Source organism: Podarcis cretensis, assembly GCF_951804945.1.
Source record: "Podarcis cretensis genome assembly, chromosome: 2".
NCBI lineage: Eukaryota > Metazoa > Chordata > Lepidosauria > Squamata > Lacertidae > Podarcis > Podarcis cretensis.
The window spans coordinates 122,203,111-122,227,905 of NC_137171.1; the positions used below are offsets into that span (position 1 = coordinate 122,203,111).

Here is a 24,795-nt window from a genome sequence, read left to right on the forward strand (position 1 = left end):
TATTCATAGAATCAAAGAGTTGGAAGAGACCACAAGGGCCATCGAGTCCAACCCCCTGCCAAGCAGGAAACACCATCAGAGCACTCCTGACATATGGTTGTCAAGCCTCTGCTTAAAGACCTCCAAAGAAGGAGACTCCACCACACTCCTGGGCAGCAAATTCCACTGTCAAACAGCTCTTACTGTCAGGAAGTTCTTCCTAATGTTTAGGTGGAATCTTCTTTCTTGTAGTTTGGAACCATTGCTCCATGTCCGCTTCTCTGGAGCAGCAGAAAACAACCTTTCTCCCTCCTCTATGTGACATCATTTTATATATTTGAACATGGCTATCATATCACCCCTTAACCTCCTCTTCTCCAGGCTAAACATGCCCAGCTCCCTTAGCCGTTCTTCATAAGGCATCGTTTCCAGGCCTTTGACCATTTTGGTTGCCCTCCTCTGGACACGTTCCAGTTTGTCAGTGTCCTTCTTGAACTGTGGTGCCCAGAACTGGACACAGTACTCCAGGTGAGGTCTGACCAGAGCAGAATACAGTGGCACTATTACTTCCCTTGATCTAGATGCAATACTCCTATTGATGCAGCCCAGAATTGCATTGGCTTTTTTAGCTGCTGCGTCACACTGTTGGCTCATGTCAAGTTTGTGGTCAACCAAGACTCCTAGATCCTTTTCACATGTACTGCTCTCAAGCCAGGTGTCACCCATCTTGTATTTGTGCCTCTCATTTTTTTTGCCCAAGTGCAATACTTTACATTTCTCCCTATTAAAATTCATCTTGTTTGTTTTGGCCCAGTTCTCTAATCTGTCAAGGTCGTTTTGAAGTGTGATCCTGTCCTCTGGGGTGTTAGCCACCCCTCCCAGTTTGGTGTCATCTGCAAATTTGATCAGAATGCCCTTGAGTCCATCATCCAAGTCGTTGATAAAGGTGTTGAATAAGACCGGGCCCAAGACAGAACCCTGTGGCACCCCACTAGTCACTCTTCTCCAGGATGAAGAGGAACCATTGATGAGCACCCTTTGTGTTCGGTCAGTCAGCCAGTTACAAATCCACTGAGTGGTAGCATAGTCAAGACTGCATTTTACCAGCTTCTTTACAAGAATATCATGGGGCACCTTGTCAAATGCCTTGCTGAAATCAAGGTAGGCTACATCCACTGCGTTCCCTTCATCTACCAGGCTTGTAATTCTGTCAAAAAACGAGAGGTTAGTCTGACATGACTTATTTTTCAGAAATTCATGCTGACTATTGGTGATCACAGCATTCCTTTCTAGGTGCTCACAGACTGTTTGTTTAATGATCTGCTCCAGAATCTTCCCTGGTATTGATGTCAGACTGACTGGGCGGTAATTATTTGGGTCCCCTCTTTTCCCCTTTTTCAAAATAGGGACAACATTTGCCCTCCTCCAGTCTGCAGTGTAAATGCAGTGTAAGGAGTCTCTTTGGGAGTATATTGTATTTAAAAATGGGGTATCAAGAGTTTTTTAGGGGGCTAACCAGGTTGGGATAGCTGGGATAGCAGGCTTGTTGGTTTTGAATGTCTTATGTAGATTTTTTTTTTCAATTTTGTTGTTCTGTATGGGACAATGACAGTAAAGATTATCGTATCGTATCAAACGGGGAGTTGCCTGTATACACATGTGGGTGTACAAAGAAAAATGAAAATATTGAGGTTCGGTGGAAAGGAAATGCAGAAAATTCTGTGACAATTAAGTGAAGCTTCAAGGAAAAAGAGTGACTGTGCCCAAGTCATAACACAAGCACCCTAGAGTTGCTCAGTTAGTTAATTCTGGTAGCGGAATAGAAAAACATGAGCTGTCTCAAGAAACAGTGGGGTGCATTTCTGTGGTGAAGTCAAACTGCTGCACTAGCCTGGGCAGTGTGTCTGGAGGTAACTGGGCTGCCCAGATGACAAGACCCGACTCTTGGCCTCGCTGATGGGGTCCAAAGGAAAGCAGAGTAAGACGTTGCCCAAAGGAGTACAAGGCGCCATCCAGCCGTCTTCGGGACTCCACTCTGGACTCATGTAGGGTTTGCTCCCAATACCTTTTCTTCTCCTGAAGGTATCCCACAAGGCAGCGGAGGTTTAGGATGAGTGTTTTCCTTCTCCTCAATGGTCTCCCTTCCCAGATGGACAAGCCCCACCTGTGTGGTGTAGTGGTTAAGAGCGGTAATCTCGTAATCTGGGGAACTGGGTTCGCGTCTCCGCTCCTCCACATGCAGCTGCTGGGTGACCTTGGGCCAGTCACACTTCTCTGAAGTCTCTCAGCCCCACTCATCTCACAGCGTGTTTGTTGTCGGGGAGAAAGGGAAAGGAGAATGTTAGCCGCTTTGAGACTCCTTCAGGTAGTGATAAAGCGGGATACCAAATCCAAACTCCTCCTCTTCTTCTTCTTCTTCTCTCACTTCCCCCTGCAACATGTGCAGAAACGTTGACTGTTGGCTCCCCTCTTGGTCTCAACGCTCCATCTGCCAGAGCCTGTCTTCACATGTAGGGGAAGCCCCTAACTCACCGAGGATTTGAGACCCATCGGCTCCTCTCACCTGGTTTAGCTGGCCAGGTGAATCCATTTCCCCAGGTGTGGCTGCTGTCGCATGCTGACAGCTTGTAGGAGCCACAGGTGAGAGCTGGGTGAAGTTTGGGGACCAAAGGTGGACAAACTACCCCATAAGGAGCGAGACATGTCCCCCACCAGAGGCACCATCCCTCCCCAAATACCCCCCACCCCAAGTAATGGATGAAATTCAGTGTTGTGTTCTGAAACACAACATTTCTGCTTCCCATGTGAAATGACACCCTCCCTTCCCTTGCACACTGTTCTGGGGTTTCCCCTGATCTCCCCAGAGCCATTTTTCTTTTTTTTTGAGGGGTGGGAATGAAAGGGGAAAGGCCCTTTGTACTAGCAGGACTTGTGCTGGATCCTCCTAGTGCAACTACTTAGCTGAATCCGGCACACAATATTTATTAAATAGGAACCCACGGTGGCATGTTCGTTTCCAAACGTCCCCCAAGCATATTTTAAAAGGATCAATGCATTATTTCAGACTTTTATTTGGGGTACTTCTCCACATTCTTTAACACTTAAAAAAAATGTTGTCGCCTATACTGGAAGAAGGATTCAATTTTTGAAGACATCAGTCTGTACCAGTGAGGCATATTTGCCAGAACACACAAACAATTGGTTCTTTCTCCCCGAGTATCCCAGCACACTAAACACAGAGGTGTCATACTTAACACCCCTTTTTGGTTGAGTCTAGGTATGGAAAAAAGAACGATCCTGTGCCAATTTCAGTTATCTATATTGTCTTGTCAGTTACAAATTGATCCATATACTCATGCTAAGTTACCTTTAAGAGGTAACCTAGATTTTAAAAAGAGGCAACACTTTTGTGGACAAAATGCGTAGACTGTGGGATTGATACATTAGATCATTGGTAGATCACAGACGGATAATTTGTATAGTTCCTATATTTGTGGTTCAGATCCCATTTACCAGGTAGTGCTGAATGGCAGTATTTGTCTATTACAACATTTGTTGGTGTCTGTTTATGCCGTCTGCTCCGAGTGCTTCTCATGTGTAGATAGATAATGATAGATAGATAATGTTATGTAAAGCAGAACAATCTCTTTCCACATTCCAAACGTTTATAAGGTTTTATCTGCAGCTATAGAAACTGTGAAACAAAGGGAAGGAAGCAGCAGCCTTTTATACGAGTAACTCCAAATCTGTCTCCAGCATAGAGCAACACACATATTTTTCCATTTTTTTGCCTGCTCTTCTGTGCAAATCTGATTTATCTAAAGGCTGAATTTCAAACTTTCCCCCGCACATTTGTGTGCTGGGTGAGGTTGGACTTTATTAGATTATTGGATAAACAAATACCTGCACATAGGTGCACAGTGGATTCACGTTTCCAGAATTTATGCTCAGTGGGGGAAATACTAATAGAGGGGATGATTTGGTGGAACTTCACATAGCACCAATATATCCCACAAGCACCAATCCCTGGTTTGGACATTTCGGAATCACAAAAATTGAAAGCCGTTGTGCAAGGATGACAAAACCTACAGTGAACCAGGGGCCCATCAACACACAAAAATGGAAACAGTCTCGAAAATGGATGCACCTGTTCTACCCTGTTGCGGTTACCTTCTTGACTAAGCCCTGAGGTTTATTACACTTTTTTTTTTAAGCAGCATTTATTTCTAAGAGAATCCAAGCAGCTCAAGGTGTCTCCATGAATGTCAGATCCTATGGATAGGATGTAAAAGAACAGAGGTGATGGGGAAAGACTGAACAATTAAAATGGGGAAGTAGAAACCCCACCTGAGAATAAGCAAAAATATTAAGCAAGAACATTTGAGATACAGTGGTACCTCAGGTTACATACGCTTCAGGTTACAGACAGGTTAAAGCTAACCCAGAAATAGTACCTCAGGTTAAGAACTTTGCTTCAGGATGAGAAGAGAAATCGTGCTCCGGCGGCACGGCGGCAGTGGGAGGCCCCATTAGCTAAAGTGGTGCTTCAGGTTAAGAACAGTTTCAGGTTAAGAACGGACCTCCAGAACGAATTAAGTACTTAACCCGAGGTACCTGTGTGTGTGTGTGTGTGTGTGTGTGTGTGTATGTATGTATAAGATACAAAGGCATGATCTGCTCCTAGTTGGTTTTTTATTTATTATACAGTCGTATCTTGGTTGTTGAATGCCTTGTGACTCAAACGTTTTGGCTCCCAAACGCTGCAACCCCAGAAGTGAGTGTTCCGGTTTGCGAACATTCTTTGGAACCCAAATGTCTGAAGGGGCTTCCGATTGAGCGCAGAAAGCTCCTGCAGCCAATCGGAAGCTGTGCGTTGGTTTGCGAACGTTTTAAGAAGTCGAACGGGCTTCCGGAATGGATTCCATTTGAAAACCAAGGTAGGACTGTATTTCTGTTCCAAAACCCTAGCCCCAAATGACTGGTTGTCCCAGTGACCGTGGGCAGCCTTCGTATCACAGAATCAACATCTGTATTATTAACGTTATATTTATTTATTTATGCCCTGCCTTTTCCCCATATTGGGAGTCTAGGCGGTTTACTGAAAAAGCTGAGATCGTATAAAACATCATGATTACAAAGCCCTTAAATCCCAATAGAGTGAAAATATATAAAGAACTCTTAGAATATAGCTAATGCTCACATGGGCTTAGCCAGGATTCTTGTTGGGGGGGGCAGGAACTCATGGGCTATGCCCATAAATAATCATTAAAACCAATAACAAGGGGGTCCTTCCTCTTGGACCTGGTCCTCACCGACGGAGGAACTGAGTCACAAAGTGGAAGCACTGGGATCCTTGGGAGAAAGTGATCCTGTTCTCCTGGGTTTCATGATGCAGAGCCAAGGGAAACCCAAGTGGAGTCAGACATGCAATCTGGACTTTAAGAACGCTGATTTCCAGCAACCAACATTGTGGTTTTATCTTGTGAACCGCCCTGAGATCTACAAATGAAGGGCAATATACTAATTTTGATGATGATGATGTTTCTTCTCTGACAATCATTCGCAGCTAAGCAAGATTGTCTTCCATGAACACGATCTTAACAGTGGGTCCATAAGTGACTGGGGAGGCCAATTCTGGATCCACACGTCCTTCCACAGAGGGGACCTAGATTTCCGGGCGGGAGTTGATCACGGTGAGGGTTTACCAAGCGTGCCTTCCTCTTAGCACGTTTCTCCCTTTCGTCCCAAGTTCCAGCGTCTTCAAAGTCCAGGACACCTTTGGCAAAGGTTGTTCTCCAATTGGAGCGCTCTCATAATGTTAAATTAGATCATCAGCACCATTCATATCCCCCTTACATGCTAAAATGTAAGCTCTGCCTCAGCTGTCATCTGGGAGCACCCATTCTAGAGGACGGCGTCTGTGGGAGACAGGAAGATGCGTCATATGGCAACCCTAAATAAAACAAGGAAGTTGAAAGGCATGGCCAATAAAACAAGCTGAACATAACAACAACAAAATCCCACGTATAACAAAAAGTCAGAAGATCAGGATAATGTCCTACAAATTGACTGACTGATTCTATTTCTATGCCGCTTTTTATTCAAATAAATCCCAAAGTGGTTTACAAATGAAAGATAAAAATAACATAATGGAACATCATAGCATAAATTGTATAGAATATTTTACAAATCATCAGTAAAACAATCACAAATCTTAAATAAAACAATTACCATCTATGTAACACTATTAACAAAACAACTAAAAAATAAGCTAAACATCACAGTTACACCAAGAATCATATTATAGGATTCACAGAGTATGACAGAGTACGATATCTATAAAACAGTATTAACATTAACAGAACAGCAACAGAACGAAGTATTGAATTTGTACATGTGCTCTCCCCTCCTCTATGACTCATAAACTTTCATTCTATTTAATGCATCAAAATACACCTGCACATGATGTTCCTTGCGATGGAGGTGGTCAGCACAAAGACTGTCTCCCCTCACATCCTTTCTGCCACTATGACACTTCCATTTTCATAACTGAAAAATGGAATACCAGAATAAGACTAGGCTGCAATTTGGAGGTTAGGTGATACTTGGACGTGTGTTCAATTTTCATTAAAAATATCATTAGTTAACATATCTACATGATCAGTGTATTTTACAAATACTTGTAAAATCAGATTAGACCCTTAAAACTGGTTTCCAGTTTTCTTAGGGAAAATGCCTTATTATTCCACAGATGGTAAAGGACTTATTTGCAAATGTCAAAAATGTTTTATTCTGTGTAACGAAATTGTTTGGAGGGTTTGCAATAAACTTGGTACATATTATCACTTATAGTGGAAATGTCAGTTAGTGCGAGATTTTTGGAATTCAATTTTGACAGAAATGATAACTATTAACAGAGGAGCTATTGTTCGTTGTCCAAAACGCTACAGAATATTTTTGATGATACCAGTGTCAAAATAATTGGCCTCATATAGGATCTGGGCAGCACAAAGTAATTAAAACACAAGGGAAAACAACCCAAAAGCTTGCACTCACTCTGGAATATAGCTAAAATGGAGAAAGTTCCTCATAATTTTGAAAAGGACTAGAACGTCCAGACATTTAAAAATATGATTTAGCATTTCATTTTCAAGGAAACCCTCAACACAAGCCTGGCAAAGATGGAACTATACATGATGATCTGATAAAAGTGATATTTAGTTGGTCTTTGCTATTTTAACTCATGTGCCTATCTTATGCTTTTGTTTTTCACCTTTTTCATCTGTTGTTATCATTGTTCTTTTTTATATAATTATTCTCCCTCTTCGCTCGCCTCTATCAATACCTGACCTCCCTGCCCACTGCTCGGACTCCTGCCCCTTAGGGACACTGGCTGAACAGGAAGGTTCAGAGCAAAAACCCTTCTCTCCCCCACAATAGAAGGCAAATGGGGCTCAGACCAAGGAAATGTCTATTGTAAAAAAACTAGAGTTAAGCAAATCCAGTACAAAATTAACCAAAAGATACTGTAGTGAATTCTAACACTGAGCACAGTATTTGCCCTGGTCTTCGTAGGAGCTCTTGGTAGGAGTAATCATGGTCTTTTCACACTCCAAGCCTAAGATGTGAGTAAGATAGCTACTGCGACTAAAGCTCTTTCCACACTCCAGACACTCATATGAACATTTGTCTCCTGTATGAGTTCTTTTATGTCTAGTGAGGTGACTACTCCGAACGAAGCTCTTTCCACATTCCAAACATTCATAAGGTTTTTCCCCTGTGTGACTTCTTTGATGCAAAGTAAGGTTGCAGCTGCGACTGAAATTCTTCCCACACTCCAAACATTCATGAGGCTTTTCCCCTGTGTGAGTTCTTTTATGTCTAGTGAGGGAGCCACTATCACTGAAGCTCTTCCCACACTGCCAGCATCCAAAAGGTTTCTCCCCTGTGTGGGTTCTCTTATGTCTTGCGAGGTGCCTATTCTGATAGAAGCTCTTTCCACATTCCAAACACACGTAAGTTTCCACTCCTGTGTGGCTTCTTTGATGCAACGTCAGGGAGCCTAGGCGACCAAAGTTCTTTCCACACTCCAAGCATTTATAGGGTTTCTCCCCTGTATGAGTTCTTTGATGCTGAGTAAGGGAGTAACTTTCCCTGAAGCTCTTTCCACACTCCAAACATTCGTAAGGCTTTTCCCCTGTGTGCATTCTTTTATGTCTAGTGAGGCTGCTACGGTCACCGAAGCTCTTTCCACACTCCAAACAGTTATAAGGTTTCTTGCCTGTACGAGTTCTTTGATGGAGCTCAAGTGGGCTACTCTGACTGAAGCTTTTCCCACACTCCCAGCATTCGTGTGGTTTTTCACCTAAGCGCAGTCTCTGTGGTGAAGTAAGCCTTGAGCGAGAAGCAAACATCTTTCCACACATTTTACAATCATACTTCCTCTCCTCTCTGGTGATTTGATTTCTGTTAACCTGAGAGGCAGCAGATTCACTCCCTGCCTTCTGCATTTGTCTCCCCTCTTGTGTGTTGGTTCCATCTTGAACCCCCAGCTTCCTTTGCTCCTCAGCTGTTTCAGGCGGCACTTCTGATGGGTCCGCCTCAGCCAGGATCCCCCAAACGTCTCCTGGTGGATTAAAAGGAAAAACTGGTAAAATGCTTCCTATGGGCACTGTGAGAACCGAATCCTGGATTAAGCAAGACTTTGCTCTGAACCAAATGTTCTTTCCTCCAGGAGAAATTAACAACACTCCTTCTAGCCAGTGTGGTGTAGAGCCAGTGTGGTGTAGTGGTTAAGAGCGGTAGTCTCGTAATCTGGGGAACCAGGTTCGAGTCTCCGCTCCTCCACATGCAGCTGCTGGGTGACCTTGGGCCAGTCACACTTCTCTGAAGTCTCTCAGCCCCACTCACCTCACAGAGTGTTTGCTGTGGGGGAGGAAGGGAAAGGAGAATGTTAGCCGCTTTGAGACTCCTTAAAGGGAGTGAAAGGCGGGATATCAAATCCAAACTCTTCTTCCTCCAGGAGAAATTAACAACACTCCTTCTAGTGAGCTAGTTGATAGTGCCACCAACAGGAATCCATACCTTCCATAGCTACTGATTAAGGAAAAAAGGATCCTTACCCAGAGAGGCCACCATCTCATGGATCTCTAGCATGACCTCATCATACAGAGCTCTCTGACCTGGATCAAGCAGGGCCCATTCCTCGTCAGTGAAATTCACGGCAACCTCCTTGAAGCTCACCGGCCCCTGGAAGAAGAAAGCAATTCCCTTCCTTGTAGATACTCCAAGGCAAGGTGTGGAATGCATCTCCCCTCCACTCACACTCCAATGGGGCAAGTGGGGATTTTAGCTGCAGTGCTCAGAAATCACCACTGCAGATAGCTCAGCAAAGACACAATTTGTGGAAACTGTGAAATGTGTCCATTCCGTGTTAGGGACAGGATTCAAAGCAAAGCTGCCAATATTGTTGTGCAGGTATACAGATTATGGTGCACCTGCCTTTGCAATACTGTATGGTTCTGGTTGCCTGACCTCAAAAACAGATTTGTTGACCCAGAAAACGCTGGGAAAAGAAATAAAAAGATCTTCTAATTTCGATGTACAGAGTTATGCACAGTGCAAAGAAAAGGGAGAGATATTATCAATCCTCTGTGATAATATTGTAATACAGGGCCATCCAATGAGACTAAATGTGGGTGGCTCCCAACAGAATTTTAAAAACACAATAAAACAGCAAACATAAAAAGCTTCCATAAACGGGGCTGCCTTCAGATGTCTTCTAAAAGTCAAGTAGTTGTTTATTTCCTTGACATCTGATGGGGGGGGGGACGTTCCACAGGGAGGGCGCCACTACTAAGAAGACCATTAGAAAAAGATTGAACAAACTATAGGTTTCCCTGCTGGCAATAAGAAATACAGAAAAACGAAGCTGCCAACCCACTTCCTCAGAAGCCCAGGTGTAAGAGGCCCCTGCAATGAGTTCCTCTGTAATAAGGAAGGACGCACTCCAGCTACCCCCAACATCTCCCCCCAATGATCTTTCCCCTACCTGAGCAGGGCACATGGTGGTCGCTTCCTCTCCAGGGTTAGGTAGGGAGGATCCACACTGTAGCTCAGATGCAATTGTACAGCCTGTGAAAGGGAAGTGGTGGCTGAATGAAAACATTGAAGATAAAATTTCATAATTTGCCCAAATTAGCAAACAGGCCCTGAAAGCGTAACTCAGGCATAGGCAAACTCCGGCCTTCCAGATGTTTGGGACTACAATTCCCATCCTCTCTGGTCCTGTTAGCTAGGGATGATGGGAATTGTAGTCCCAAACATCTGGAGGGCTGGAGTTTGCCTATGCCTGGCGTAACATGTGTTTGAAGAGATTTATTTTGAATATGTCAAGACCAGTAAATGCATTACAAATTTCCACCTGCATTATTACGAAAGAGAAACCAATGGCACATTATACACTAGAAAATGTGGAGAAATGAGGGGAAAATAACCAACAGCATATGCAAACAATGGTTCTGGAAATTCAAAATATGAATATACAACTTATGTCTACTCAGTAAAAGAATATGCAAGGTCATGATTATCTACAACTTAATCAATGCTGGCCTGTCCTAACTCCACCAGCTGACCTAAAGTCACAGCCATTTAACTGACATGAAAAACACAGTTACCAGTCCAGAGTGAAACTACTGGCCTTAGATAAGTGGTACTAGAGACCAATCTGGTATCCTGGATATAGGATCCAGAAAATTTCAAACAGAAAAACAGGTCAGAAGAAAAATATTGTAAGTTAAGGTTTCCATTCTTAGGCTGCACCTTGACCCCATGAAGGTCACCCACCCACCAAAGTTGGTCTACAGGAGAAAGTGGGGAGAAAAGAAGATCTGGATCTGCCCTGCTGGGTGATAAAATATTTTCTACACCTGTTCAAAGGCAAAGAGCCCACAACAATGCATGATTTTAGGGGAAATTAAATACAGAAATGCATTATATTATGGCAAATATAGGAGGAAAATTGGAACTAAAATGCTAACTAAATTTTCAAGAGGTCCTTTTGTTTCATAATATGTCAAAACTAAAAGCAACTTAAATTTAACTGGGGAAAATGAGACACATAGATAAAACTAAAATGGAAAGGTTTGTCCATGCCTATTGGATTTTTTAAAAACCCTTTCACATACTTTGTCCCAGCATATTTCAAAGCAGCCAAAAAGAGAAGCTGAGAGGGAGGAAAGAAGCAAAGAACAGTGGGAGCAAATGTATTTATTACTTAGCTATTTTTGTTTTTAGAAATGATGGCTTTAGGCATATTGGTTTCCACATGGGCCTGTGGATTTTAGCTGCGTTCTCTCTTTTAATGAATGAATCTATTATTACGGTCACAGACCAGTTCCTCTCTTTTAATTTTATCTGCGTTCCACTTGTGAGATTTTTTTTTTATTTGAAAAAAGCGGTTTAGAAATATTGAAAATAATATAAAATAACTACAGCTGCAGCTGTCCAGGATACATTCCTAAGGACCAGCCATTTATTTTAAAATGAAATATTTTCGGTGCAGAGGAGCACTTTTGTTCTCTATTGCAAAACCTTTTTTCTCTCTGATTGAGCTCCTCTTCTGCCCTATGGGAATCCCAGCTCTTTCCTCCTCCTTCCGCTCTCTTTCCTCCTCCGTCCTTCCCTGCGGAGAAAGGAGGAGAGAAGATCTTCTGGGAGGAGTCTATAAGATCCTCCAACCCAGCGCCTAACACAGGAAGTAATACCAGAGACCGGAAGCGGAAGCCGGCTTTCCTTCCGCTCTAGGAATCTCAGCTCCGTGGCTCCGCTTAACCCTTGCGGAGCCGACAGGCGGCAACCTCCCCCCCCCCATTTTCTTTTTTCGCTCTGGGAGCCTTTTTGGCTGAGGAGCAGGTTGCAAAGGCTCAAAGTTAATAAAGAATATACAAAATACAAAAAAACAAGAAAAATAAACAAAAAAGTTTCTTTTTTTGTTTTATTATGTATTTTTGTATGTATGACTTTGTAAAATCTTAATAAATATTCTTAAAAAAAACAACAAAGTTAATAAAGAATATGTCGTTTAGGTGGTTTACAACTATATAAAATACATACCTACCATGTTAAAAATACACAATAACCATCTCATCTCAACATTAAGACTTCCTTGGTTCAAATACACAAAAAGGCAAGCAAGTTGAAAGGCATGACCATTGAATCAGGCCAAATAAAAAATTCCCCTTCTAAAACGCAATGTCGTACTTTCGGGGGGGATGATTTTATTATTTTTCTTTTAAAATTGTTGTTTTGTGACAAATCTATACATCCTTTCCGCAGTGGGTGGTACTAGTGAAAGATGCAGGTCCTGCGACATTTTCATAACAGAAAGATGGAATACCAATATAAGACAATGCTAGAGGTTAAGTGATACTGTTGTCTGTGGAACTACAGTGGTGCCCCGCAAGACGAATGCCTCGCAAGACGAAAAACCCGCTAGACGAAAGGGTTTTCCGTTTGGAGGTGCTTCGCAAGACGAATTTCCCTATGGGCTTGCTTTGCAAGACGAAAATGTCTTGCGAGTTTTTCCGACTTTTTCCCCCTCCCCCCCTTTTTCTAATCCGCTAAGCCGCTAATGGGCTTGCTTCGCAAGACGAAAAAACCGCTAGACGAAAAGTCTCGCGTAACGGACTCTTTTCGTCTTGTGAGGCACCACTGTATAATTAAACTACCATTTGTTGAAATAGCTGCACAACTGGTGTAGAACAATAAAATACTGTTATGAGAATTTTTAGGCCTTGTGGTTGTTTAGTCGTTTATTCGTGTCCGACTCTTCGTGACCCCATGGACCAGCGGCTTCTCCTGCATGACAACTCCAGCTGTTCCTCTTGCTTTAAGCCGCTCCTTGAACGTGGAGACAATGTGGGAGAGGATGGAGGAGACTGTGATGGCTGGACTCTATCTGGGACTTTTGTCTTCCGCCTCTGAGTCTCCTTGAAATTCCTCTCCACCTCTGATTCCCAAGACGTCTCCCCTCCACCACCACCCATCTCCTGCCTCAAGGGTGGCAGAGACCACCAATTGATGGCCTGTTCCCCTGCATTTTCAACCTGTGCCCCTGCCCAATTTCTGGACTCTTTTTTTAAAATAAATTTTATTTTTAACTTTTGACTTCCCTCCCCTCCCTTTTGCAGTTATTTATTTCGTATCTTTTTGTTACTGCATATCCAATTCAGATAAATTTATAATTTTTCCCTTATCCTCCCCTTATCTCTTACTGCACGTGTTTTTATCAATCCCACTGTTTTGTTTACAATGTGTCCTCAAATAATCAATAAATTTTCCCCATTCTATTTTAGTTGATACCATTTAGTTGATATCCCTTCTTGTAACTTGAAGCTATTGGTTCGAGTCAAACCCTTCAGAGCAGGAGAAAACAAGCCTCTTCCCTGTTCCATGTGACAGGCATTGCAATATTTAAAGATGGCTATCATATCTCATTCTCTTTTCCCAGCTAAACATACCCAACTCCTTCAAGCGCTCCTCATAAGGCTTGTTTCCCAGACCCTTCATCATCCCAGTTGCCTTCCTCTGCAAACGTTCCAGCTTAATAAATCTCTTCCAAGTTTTTTTATTAATTAAATAATGTTGTGTTCATAACCCAGAGCCCAGGCCAATGTGCACAAACACTAGGAAGTTCAGCTCTTTATTGGCAAAGCATTCGGTTACATCAGTAAGGGATATACGGAACACTTCTGCTAGTGTTAAAAAATAAAGAAAGGTGTGCTAATAGGTGTGGCGATATGCCTCAGGTTCATCTACCTACCTCTTGACTAGATTTCTGCAATACATTATATGTGAAGCTCTTTGTGAAGAAGGCTCAGAAAGTGGCGGCCAGATTCCCAACTGCTGCATGATGCTCTGAGCATATAAAACCTTCCTTCAGGATCAGCCCACGACCTGCATTCATCATCTGAGGCCTTTTTCACTCTGCATTCCTCCAAGCGAGATGCAGAGAGGTGGCAAGTATGGGACTTTTAGTGGTGGCTCCCATCACCCCAGGAGGCTACTTTGAGGAGGCAACAATATTTATTTTCAACCATGCTTTTGGCATTTAACTTGCAGAATTTTAGATATTCTTGTCCTCTTTAAGGGGCTCAGGTGTGCTTTCTATGTATACATGATTTTTTGGATTTTACTTTGATACAGCTGCTCACAGACTCTCATAGCTTCTCCCCACCTGAATGCAATGCAGCAATGACTTTTATACATGTCTCTGCACATACACACATTCCTGAGATAAAGGATGGATGAGTCAGCAGGCAGACACCCAGCCTTTGACTGTTGCAAGGTTACGCAGTGCACCTGGCACTCTTATCTCTCAACATCCGGATGTGGGGGAAACAGCAGCACTCATTTATAAAATTACACAAACACACCTGATCTGGTGTGCACAAGCAACCGGCAATTTCTCTCCAGCTATTATTATTTATTATTACACTCATCATTTTATTAAATTTGTATACTGCCCTATACATGCAGGTCTCAGGGCAGTTCACAGGATAAAATCACAATATATATAAACACAAAATATATACCGTAATCTAAACAAAAACCCCGCCCCCCCATTATTTTTTTAAAGGGGATTGGATGTCAATCAGCCTGAGGCCTAGTTAAAGAGCTTTTGCTTAGTGTGTGAACCTCCCTGAGGGAAGTACAGTGATGCCTCGCAAGACAAATTTAATCCGTTCCGCGAGTCTCTTCGTCTTGCGGTTTTTTCATCTTGCGAAGCACAGCTATTAGCGGCTTAGCGGTTTTAAGAAAAAGGAAACAAACTCGCAAGAACTCGCAAGACGTTTCGTCTTGCGAAGCAAGCCCATAGGGAAATTCGTCTTGCGAAGCACCTCAAAAAACGGAAAACTCTTTCGTCTAGCGAGTTTTTCGTCTTGCAAGGCATTCGTCTTGCGGGGCACCACTGTATTCCACAAACGAGAAGCCACCGCAGAAAGGGCCCGTTCTCATGTTGCCACACTCTAGGCCTCTCATGGAAGAGGCACATGAAGAAGAGCCTCAGAAGATGACCTCAGGGTCCACATAAGTGCTTATGGAAAGAGGCGGCCCTTGTTGCTGTTGCTTTATGCCCCTTGTTGTCAGTGGTGACAGTGGGTGAGGGGATGGAGGAGAGTCCAATGGCAGGACTCTTTCTGGGACATTCCACTATCTATCCAACCCACCACTTGCAACTCCTTCCAGAAAAAAAGGCCACAAACTGTTTCCTACTGAAAAAGCAGGTTGAAAGCAAAAACCCTTTCTCCTCTAAAATGGAAGGTATGCAGTGGTGCCTCGCAAGACGAAATTAATCCGTTCCGCGAGTCTCTTCGTCTTGCGGTTTTTTCGTCTTGCGAAGCACCCCTATTAGCGGCTTAGCGGATTAGTGCTATTAGCGGCTTAGAAAAAGGGAAAAAACTTGCAAGACTCGCAAGACATTTTCGTCTTGCGAAGCAAGCCCATAGGGAAATTCGTCTTGCGAAGCACCTCAAAAGACGGAAAACCCTTTCGTCTAGCGAGTTTTTCGTCTTGCGAGTTTTTCATCTTGCGGGGCACCACTGTACTGGGCTCCAAAGGCCTCAGAACAAGTAAGAGCTGGAGATAAGGGAATTCTAACACTGAGAAGAATCTTTCATTTGCTCTCTGCAGGAACTCTTGAGATCACTGAATCTCCTTCCACCTTCCAAGTGTAACATGTTTCCCTTTTATGACTCGTTAGATGTAAGTTAAGGGAATCTCTATGACTGAAGCTGTCTCCACCCTCCAAGCAATTATAAGGTTTCTCCCCTGTATGAGTTCTCAGGTGCTGAGTAAGGTGACCACTCTGACTAAAACTCAAGCCACACTCCAAACATTTATAAGGTTTCCCCCCTGTATGAGTTCTTAGATGCTGTATAAGGTGACCATTCCAACTGAAGCTCTTGTCACACTCCAAACATTTATAAGGTTTTTCCCCTGTGTGAGTCCTTCTGTGTTTAGAAAGGGACCAATTAGCACTAAAGGTCTTTCCACACTCCCAGCATCTGTAAGGCTTCTCCCCTGTATGAGTCCTTTTGTGTCTTGTGAGCACGCTACACTGAATAAAGCTCTTTCCACATTCCAAACATTTATACGGTTTCTCCCCTGTATGAATTCTTCTGTGTCTAGTGAGGTGGATATTCTGCCTGAAGCTCTTTCCACACTCCAGACATTTATAAGGTTTGTCCCCTGTATGAATTCTTTGATGTTTTATGAGGGAGTCACTGTGCCTAAAGCTCTCTCCACACTCCCTGCAGTGATAAGGTCTCTCGCCCGTATGAGTTCTTTGATGCAAACTAAGGTGACCACTCTGACGGAAGCTCTTTCCACACAACAAGCAATTATATGGTTTTTCGGCGGTATGACATATTTCCTGAAACGTAAGGTAGTCTATGCAACTGATGTTCCTCCCGAGCTCCAAACATTCATAAGGTTCCTCCCCTGTGTGAATTATCTGATTTTCGTTAATCTCAAAATCAGTGGATTCCCTCCCAGCATTCTGCATTTCTGTCCCCTCTTGTCTGTTGGTAACATCTTGAACCCACAGCTTCCGTTGCTCCTCCTGCTCCTCAGGAATTTCACATGCCACTTCTGACGGTTCTCCCTCAATCCAGATCCCCCAAACATCTCCTGATGGATTAAAAAGAAAACCTGGTAAAATGCACATCTGCCCATACTGGACTTTAATATGGCCTTGAATGGAGGGCCTTCTCGGTCGTGGCACCCGCCCTGTGGAACGCTCTCCCACCAGATGTAAAAGAGAAAAATAACTACCAAACTTTTAGAAGACACCTGAAGGCAGCCCTGTTTAGGAAAGCTTTTAATGTTTAATAGGTTATTGTATTTTAGTGTTCTGTTGGAAGCCGCCCAGAGTGGCTGGGGAAGCCCAGCCGGATGGGTGGGCTATAAATAATAAATTATGATGATGATGATGATGATGATGATGATGATGATGATCGGCTTGTGTCTGTATTTTTATTTTATTTTACATTATCCCCAGAACATCCTCCTCATCCAAGCAGTAGCCCAGCCTTCCTTCTCTTAAATTCAGAAACATAGTGTGGAGAAACAAAATAGAGTGGTTTTTTAAGTTGCCAGCCTTTCCTGCTCTTGCCACAGGGGCTAGAGACTTAAAAAAACCTGCACACAAATTGTCTGGTCCCTATGGCAGGAGTGAAGAACCTTTGCATGTCTCAAGATGCTGTTAAACTTCAGCACCCTTCAGCCTCAGCAAGCAAGTCCAGGGACAGACAGGGTGATTCAAAACAGTGATTCAGCATTGTATTGGCGGGGGACAAGGGGGTCTGCACACCTGTCTTATGGGCACAAGGAGGCCCTTGGCAGCAACCCTGCTCAGGAGCAAAATAAGATTTGCAGGGGTTTGCATCATCATCATCATCTTCATCATCTTTTATTTATACCTGGCCAGAGCCGGGCTCAGGGCGGCTAACACCAGTAAAATTACACTTAAAAAAACACAAACCAATTTAAAATACAGGTTAAAATATAATTTAAAATGCAGCCTCATTTTAATAGTAGCCCACAGATCAAAACCATAAGGGGAGGGAAACATAAGGGTCAGACTGAGTCCAAACCAAAGGCCAGGCAGAACAGCTGTCTTGCAGGCCCTGCGGAAAGATGTCAAGTCCCACAGGGCCCTAGTCTCTTGGGACAGAGTGTTCCACCAAGTTGGGGCCAGCACTGAAAAGGCCCTGGCCCTAGGTGAGACCAATCTAACCATCTTGCTACTTGGGACCTCCAAGGTGTTGTCATTTGTGGACCTTAAGGTCCTCCGTGGGACATACCAGGAGAGACGGTCCCGTAGGTACAAGGGTCCTAGACCGCATAGGGCTTTAAAGGTCAAAACCAGCACCTTAAACCTGTCCCTGTACTCCATCGGGAGCCAGTGCAGTTGGTAAAGCACTGGGTGAATGTGATCCCGCGGCAAGGACCCTGTAAGGAGCCTCGCCGCGGCATTCTGCGCCCGCTGGAGTTTCTGAATCAGCTTCAAGGCAGCCCCGCGTAGAGAGAGTTACAATAATCAAGCCTGGAGGTGACCGTCGCATGGATCACTGTGGCCAGATCAGGGCGAGAAAGGTAAGTAACTCATAGCCAATGTGTCCATTCTCTGATGCCTATATCAGATGCATGTCCTGCTTTTGGGTTTCCTCTGGGTATCTGGTTGGGCTACTGTGAGAACAGAATCGTGGACTACATAGGCCTTTGCTTTGATCCAGCATGGTTCTTCAAATGTTCTTTTGCCCAGAGGAAAATCCCAACACTCTTTCTAGTGAGCTAATTGATAGTACCACCAACAGGAATTTATACCTTCCATAGTTATTGATTTAAGGGGGAAAGGGATATTTACCTAGAGAGGCCACCATCTCATGAATCTCCAGCATGACCTCCTCATACAGAGCTCTCTGGTCTGGATCCAGCAAGGCCCATTCCTCGTTGGTGAAAGTAAAGAACAGCTCCTCGAAGCTCACTGATTCCTGGATGAAGAAAAAAATCCCATTCCTTTGAGATACTTCAAGGCAAGGTGTGGGCAGCATCTCCACTCCCAGAAGATGGAAAGGAGTTGCTGAAACAGTTAATTGAAGTGGAATACAAAAAGGGAGGCGTGAGGAAGTCAATGAAACAAGTGAATGAAAGATAAGCTTGAAAATATTGGAAGTGTTTTTAATTGTTCTTGTTTTGTTTTGTTTTGTTAATTCAATGTTTTATGTAGTGTTTTTGTTTCTGTTTTTGTATTGTATTATATTGATTTGTTTAATTCTTTTTCTTTCTTTTTGTAATCTTTAAACTCTTAATAAATATTTGTTTGTTTGTTTGTTTATTTATTTATTTAAAAAAGAGCATCTCTCCTCCACTCCCACTGCAATGAGAGATGGATTCTACCTTTAGTGGTCAGAGATCAGCAAATGCAGATTTCATCTACCCATTAGCTCAGTGTTTTTCAATTTTGGGTCTGCAGCTTTTGTTGGACTACAGCTCCTATCATCCCTGATGAAACTAGCTGGGGTTGATGGGAATTGTAGTCCAACAACAGGTGAAGACCCAAATTTGAGAAACACCACATTAGTTCTTAAAGAAGTGAAATCTTCTAACAAGAATGTGTAACTTGTATGTGAGATTTCCCATCTTCCTTTCTTTCAAGAGGGAAGCAAAGGTAGTGACATTTAAAAAAAAAAGGTTTCCAGAAACCAGCTTAGTTAGTTTAAGGTCTCTTTCAGGAAAACTGATGGGGAACATTATTAAAGTCAACAGGATAACCAAATGTATAGCAGAACAAGCCTTGCTAAAGCCGAATCAGCATGGCTTCTGCAAGAGTGACTCACGAGCCATTTGATTTTTTTTGAGTGTGTCTAGACGGTTTGCAACTGACAGCGCACCCAAATTCTCTCACCAACATCTTGGTGAGTCATGGAATAAGAAGAGAGCCTGCCTTATGGATCAGCAACGGCTTAAAGAACAGAAAGAAGAGAATGGGAAGAAATGGCCAACTCTCAAAGGAAGGAATGCTAGAAGTGAAGGCCCTTAAGGATCAGTATTGGGATGAGTGCTTTTTAAATAGCTTATATATTACCTGGAGTCAGTGCTGAGCAGCTAGGTAGACAACCTAGCTGTTCACAACAGAGTATTGCAGAGAGCTCCAACAGGATGTCTTCAAATTAAACTGAACACTGAACAGGAAACATAATTCAAGGTGTTTAAGCAAGTAGAGTTGTACCTTGGTTCTCGAACAGAATCCATTCCAGGAGTCCGTTCAACTCCCATAACCATTCAAAAACCAAGGTGTGGCTTCCAAAGGGCTGCAGGAGTTTCCTGCACTCAATTAGAAGCTGTGGAAGCAGCACCAGACATTCAGTTTCCGAAAAGTGTTCAAAAACCAGAACACTCCCAATTTTCAATCGTTCGGTAGTCGAAACATATGAGTTCCCAGGCGTTCAGCAACCAAGGTACAACTGTAATTCAAACTTGTAAGCAAGTTTAAGTAATGCACATTCAAGAAAAATAATTCTACTTTAACTATATTCACAGGATCCGAGTTGGTGATGAATGAGCAGGAGAGACAGATAGCTCAGTAAAGAAATTGGCCCAGTGTGTGGAAGTTGTGAAATGGATCAATTCTGATTTAGAGACCACTGGTAAAGTGATTTGAAATGAAGCTGCCAATATCATCATGCATATATACATCATGCAGATGGTACAGGTGTCCTTAGAAATTTGAATATGGTTTCAGTTTCCTGACCTCAAAAATAATTTGTAGAGCCAGAAAATGTTGCGGGGGGGCGGGGATAAGCAAGGGGTTGGAGATATATGAGGAGTTTCTAATTTGGAACTAAAGTGCTTAAGAAGGAACAGGATAAGAGACGTACAGAGGTATGCAAAGGATGGGAAAATGGGAGAGAGGAAGATGTTTCTCCTTCTAGGATGATACTGTAGTCCTAGGCCATTCAATGAAGCTAATTGTGCACAGATTAAGGGCAAACTAAAGGAAGCACTTCTTCACAATGTTAAACTCAGCAATTCACTAACGCAATATGCAGTAACAGCCACCAAATTAAAAGAGAATTAGGCAAATTCATAGCAGATAAGGTTATGATTGACTACCAGCTATGATGACTGTGTGCTGCCTGCACTTGCTATGGGCAGTATACCCCTCACTGCCAGTTCCTGGAAATCACCTGAAGTACTGAGCTCCTGGTTGCAAATTTCCCAGAGTCATCTGTTCGGTCACTGGGGGAACAGGATGCTGGACTAGGTGGGTTAATGACCTGATCCACCAGCTAGGCTCTTCTTAGGTCATGTTCAAGGTTTAATGAGCAAAACTCAGTCAAGCCCTGAATCTACTCCTTCAAAGAATAGCCCCACTGATCCTCTGCAACCAGTTCCAGCCAGGCTGGCAGACAGCAGTCCTGAACACCCTTCAGAAACTGGGTTTTGCCCCTCAAGCCCTTCTAAGTCTGGGGTTGGGCCAGGCAAAAACTACGGTCAGGCCAAGAATCTTAGAGAGACAATAGGACTGCTCAGGGTGCGCCGACTATAAAATTGGAGAAATCGAGAGAGAGATAGCCGCACTGGCAGCATATCTCTTCTTTCTCGTATCCAAAAATGCAAGAAGGGCTTTTACACTCGCCAGAAGCTTGGCTCTGCCCTCACCGGTCCTGGAAGGATCCTTTAAAAAAGTCCCATATGCTCAGAGACTTTGCGCCTGTTCTTTGGGGGAGATAGGAAGTCCAGAGCACTTGTTCATTTATGAAGAGGAACGGAGTGAGACCATGCTGGTGAGGCTCGCTGACCTCCCGGAAAACCAAAAATTTGAACTTTTCCTGTTAGGCAAGACAACCCAGATGGTTGCCAGATTCTGTGTACAGATCTGTAGGCGCAGACCATCCCCCAACTCAAACTAGTTCGTTAAGAAAATCCCCACACTCAGTTCCATGGTGGCTCTGGGTCATCTCTCTGTGGTAGCTTATCTTAAAAGTTTTAAGTGTCTATACGCTTATTGCATTTATAAATTTTAAATTTATTGTTGTACATTGTTTTAAATGTTTGTTTTCCTTCTGGGATTGTACCCCCCAAGTGTGTTTTATAAGCTGGTCTCCGGCCGTAATAAATTATCTATCTATCTCAGTCAAGCCAACCCACTTCCTGAGGCAGCACCCTCAGAAACACAGGGATAAGAGTCAGGCCCTCTGTTACAAGGAAGGGCACACTCCAGCTATCCCTCTACCTGATGACCTTTCTCCTACCTCAGCTGGATGCATGGTGGTTGCTTCCTCTCCAGGGTAAAGCAGGGAGGATCCACAGTGTTGCTCCAATGCCATTGCACAGCCTGTGAAAGGGAAGTGGTGGTTGATTGAAGATGACATTCCTAATTTACCCAAATGCACAAGAGTGTGGCAATCAAACAGGACCTGAGAAGCTAGAGTTTTTGGAGAGATTTATTTTAAATACCTCAACAGAAGACCAGTAAAAGCCTTTGAACTTATGAAAGGTATGAGCAAAAGATTATCAAACAGAAATCAGCAGCACATCACACATTGAGGAAGCGTATCAATGAGGGAGAAATAAGCAACAGCATATGCAAATGATGGTTCTGGAGTTGTAAATTTATAAATATACAACTTAACTTTAAAACTTATGTCTACTCAGAAAATGAATAGGCAAGGTTAAAATTATCTACAATTTAACTGTGGCTGAATTCTCCATAGGCCTGCCTGAACTCCACCAAAATACACAGCCACTGAACTGACGAAAAAAACTCAGCTACCAATCCAGAGTGAAACTGCAGGCCTTAGATAAGTGGTAAAGGTAAAGGGACTCCTTACCATTAGGTCCATTCGTGACCGACTCTGGGGTTGCGGCGCTCATCTCGCTTTATTGGCCGAGGTAATTTGTATTAGAGATAAATCTTGTATCTAGAATATAGGATCCAGAAAATTCCAAACAGAGAATCAAACCATGTAAAATTATCCCCTTACATGAAGAACAGCTGCATAATGTTTTCCATTGTTTTAGGGTGTACCTTGATCCCTGCCCCCCAGCTCTGTTAGGGTACAAGGAAACGTAAGGTCTTGTAGTAGACAGTGTGGCAGGGAAAGAGGGAGAAAGATCTGGATTTGCCCTGCCAGGTGATAAAGGGAAAGAGCACATTAAAAAGAATTATTTTAGGAAAAATTATATACAGAAATGCATTATATTAGGGCAAATATAAATATTAGGGAAACTATGTATTCATTAGCAGAAATCTGCACTAAAATGCCGGCAAATTTGCAAGAGGTCCTTTCTTTTCATAAGATGTCAATGTCCGGGTGACTAAATTTAATACTGGGGGAAAGGAGACGCACAGAGAAAACTGTAATTTAAAGAAACTACCCACACCTAATGGATTTTGGGAAATCCTTCCCCACGATCTCTCCCTGCAACCCCAAATTTTGCAAACTTGCCCAGCACCTTTCAAAGCAGGCAAAAGGGACGCAGAAAGGTAGGAAAGAAGCGACAAACTGTAAGGGTGACAGGACTTATTATTTAGCTCTCTTTGTTATTAGGAATGAGGCCTTTGCGCATAATAGTTTCTGGATGGTTTGTGAATTTTAGCTGTGCTCTATCTTTCTTTTAACCTTCATACTCTTCTGATAAAGGGTTTAGATATTTTGAAAATAAAATAATGAAATAATTAGCAGATACATTCAGAGGGACCGACATTTTTCTATGAAATATTCTCAGTGCAGAGGAAGACGTTTGATTCCCAGTACGTTTCCGAGCACAATTCAAAGTGTTGGTGCTGACCTTGAAAGCCCTAAATGGCCTCGGTCCAGTATACCTGAAGGAGCGTCTCCTCCCCCATCGTCCTGCCCGGACACTGAGGTCCAGCTCCGAGGGCCTTCTGGCGGTTCCCTCATTGCGAGAAGTGAGGTTATAGGGAACCAGGCAGAGGGCCTTTTTGGTGGTGGCGCCCCCTCCCATCAGATGTCAAAGCAATAAACAACTACCTGACATTCAGAAGACATCTGAAGGCAGCCCTGTTCAGGGAAGTTTTTAATATGTGACATTTTAGTGTATTTTTCATCCTTGTTGGAAGCTGCCCAGAGTGGTTGGGGAAACCCAGCCAGATGGGCGGGGTACAAATAAATAATAATAATAATAATAATAATAATAATAATAATAATAATATTCTCTATTTAAAAACCTTTCTCTCTCTCGGGTTGAGCTGCGCAGCGGGGTCCGCCTTGCCTTCCTCCTCCTCCTCCTCCTCCGAGGCTCTTCTCCTGCCCTTTGGGAGTCCCAGCTCTTCCCTCCTCCTCCTCCTCCTCGGTCTCTCCTTCCTCGCATCTGACCCGCAGGCGGGAGGAGAGGCCGCCTTCCCTGCGGAGAAAAGACGGGAGAAGACCCTCCGAGAAGCCCCTCCAGGAAAAGCTGCCGCCTCCCTCCGCCACCTCCCACAGGAAGGACAGACCCGGAACAGGAAGCGGAAGCTCCTTCACCTCTCGCGCTTCCGCTCTAGGAATCTCGGCTCTATGCCTCCGGTTAACCTTTGCAGAGCCGAGCGCCCGGAACCTCTTGGCTGCTTCGGGAAAACAGCGAGGTTTTGCCTGGAATGCCCTGCAGGATCAGGCCCCGAGTGCACGATCCTCTCCTTCAGCAGGTGCCCCATGCAGGATCCAGTGACCATGGGCAGCCTTGGTTGAAGGAAAGTTTTGTCTCTGCACATCAGAAAACATTGCATTCTGACCCGTTCTTAGTGCTTGGTTGACCACATTTACAAATGAATGCTGTATATTAATCACCGAGTAATTGTTTAAGTCTTGCCATATTAATCACTAGTAATAGTTTAACAAGGAGGCTTTCATGCCTGCCCAATTCTGTGTTCCCTTCCCCAGCCATTGGTCTATTGATGATTAATGCCTATATGCAACCCTTGTATTGTATTTGTGTTGACCAATCAGCAACAAGCACATATGTGGCAATGCTGTAATATTCAATAAAAGGGACTCCCCGAGACATGCTCGAGAGGATGCCTCCCAGATGACACCACCCCTCGTCTGTCGTTTATTCCAACCCAACACTTGGTACCATACAATCATCATCAGTATTATTATTATTATTACTCGAGAGTCTGAGATCATGGAAAAGATAATCTTTACCATTAAAGAGATTAAAGAGGCATTAAACTTCCATATGGTGAAAATATATGGATATGAATAACTATTTTAAAATACAGCAAATAATCCTAAAAAATGTAAC

At 43.4% G+C, this 24,795-nt stretch overlaps 1 protein-coding gene across 1 annotated transcript; it reads right to left on the reverse strand.

Moving 5' to 3' along the window:
* Positions 1 to 4,649: 4,649 nt before the first annotated feature.
* LOC307208851 (uncharacterized protein) lies at positions 4,650 to 24,153 on the reverse strand. The gene is made up of 4 exons (XM_079963851.1): positions 23,741 to 24,153; positions 21,801 to 21,883; positions 18,410 to 18,536; positions 4,650 to 8,605 (listed from the first exon to the last, which is right to left on the reverse strand). The coding sequence occupies exons 2-4, from the start codon at positions 21,873 to 21,875 to the stop codon at positions 7,518 to 7,520; spliced, it is 1,290 nt and encodes a 429-aa protein (XP_079819977.1). The 5' UTR covers positions 21,876 to 21,883; positions 23,741 to 24,153; the 3' UTR covers positions 4,650 to 7,517.
* Between the last annotated feature and the right edge of the window lie 642 nt (positions 24,154 to 24,795).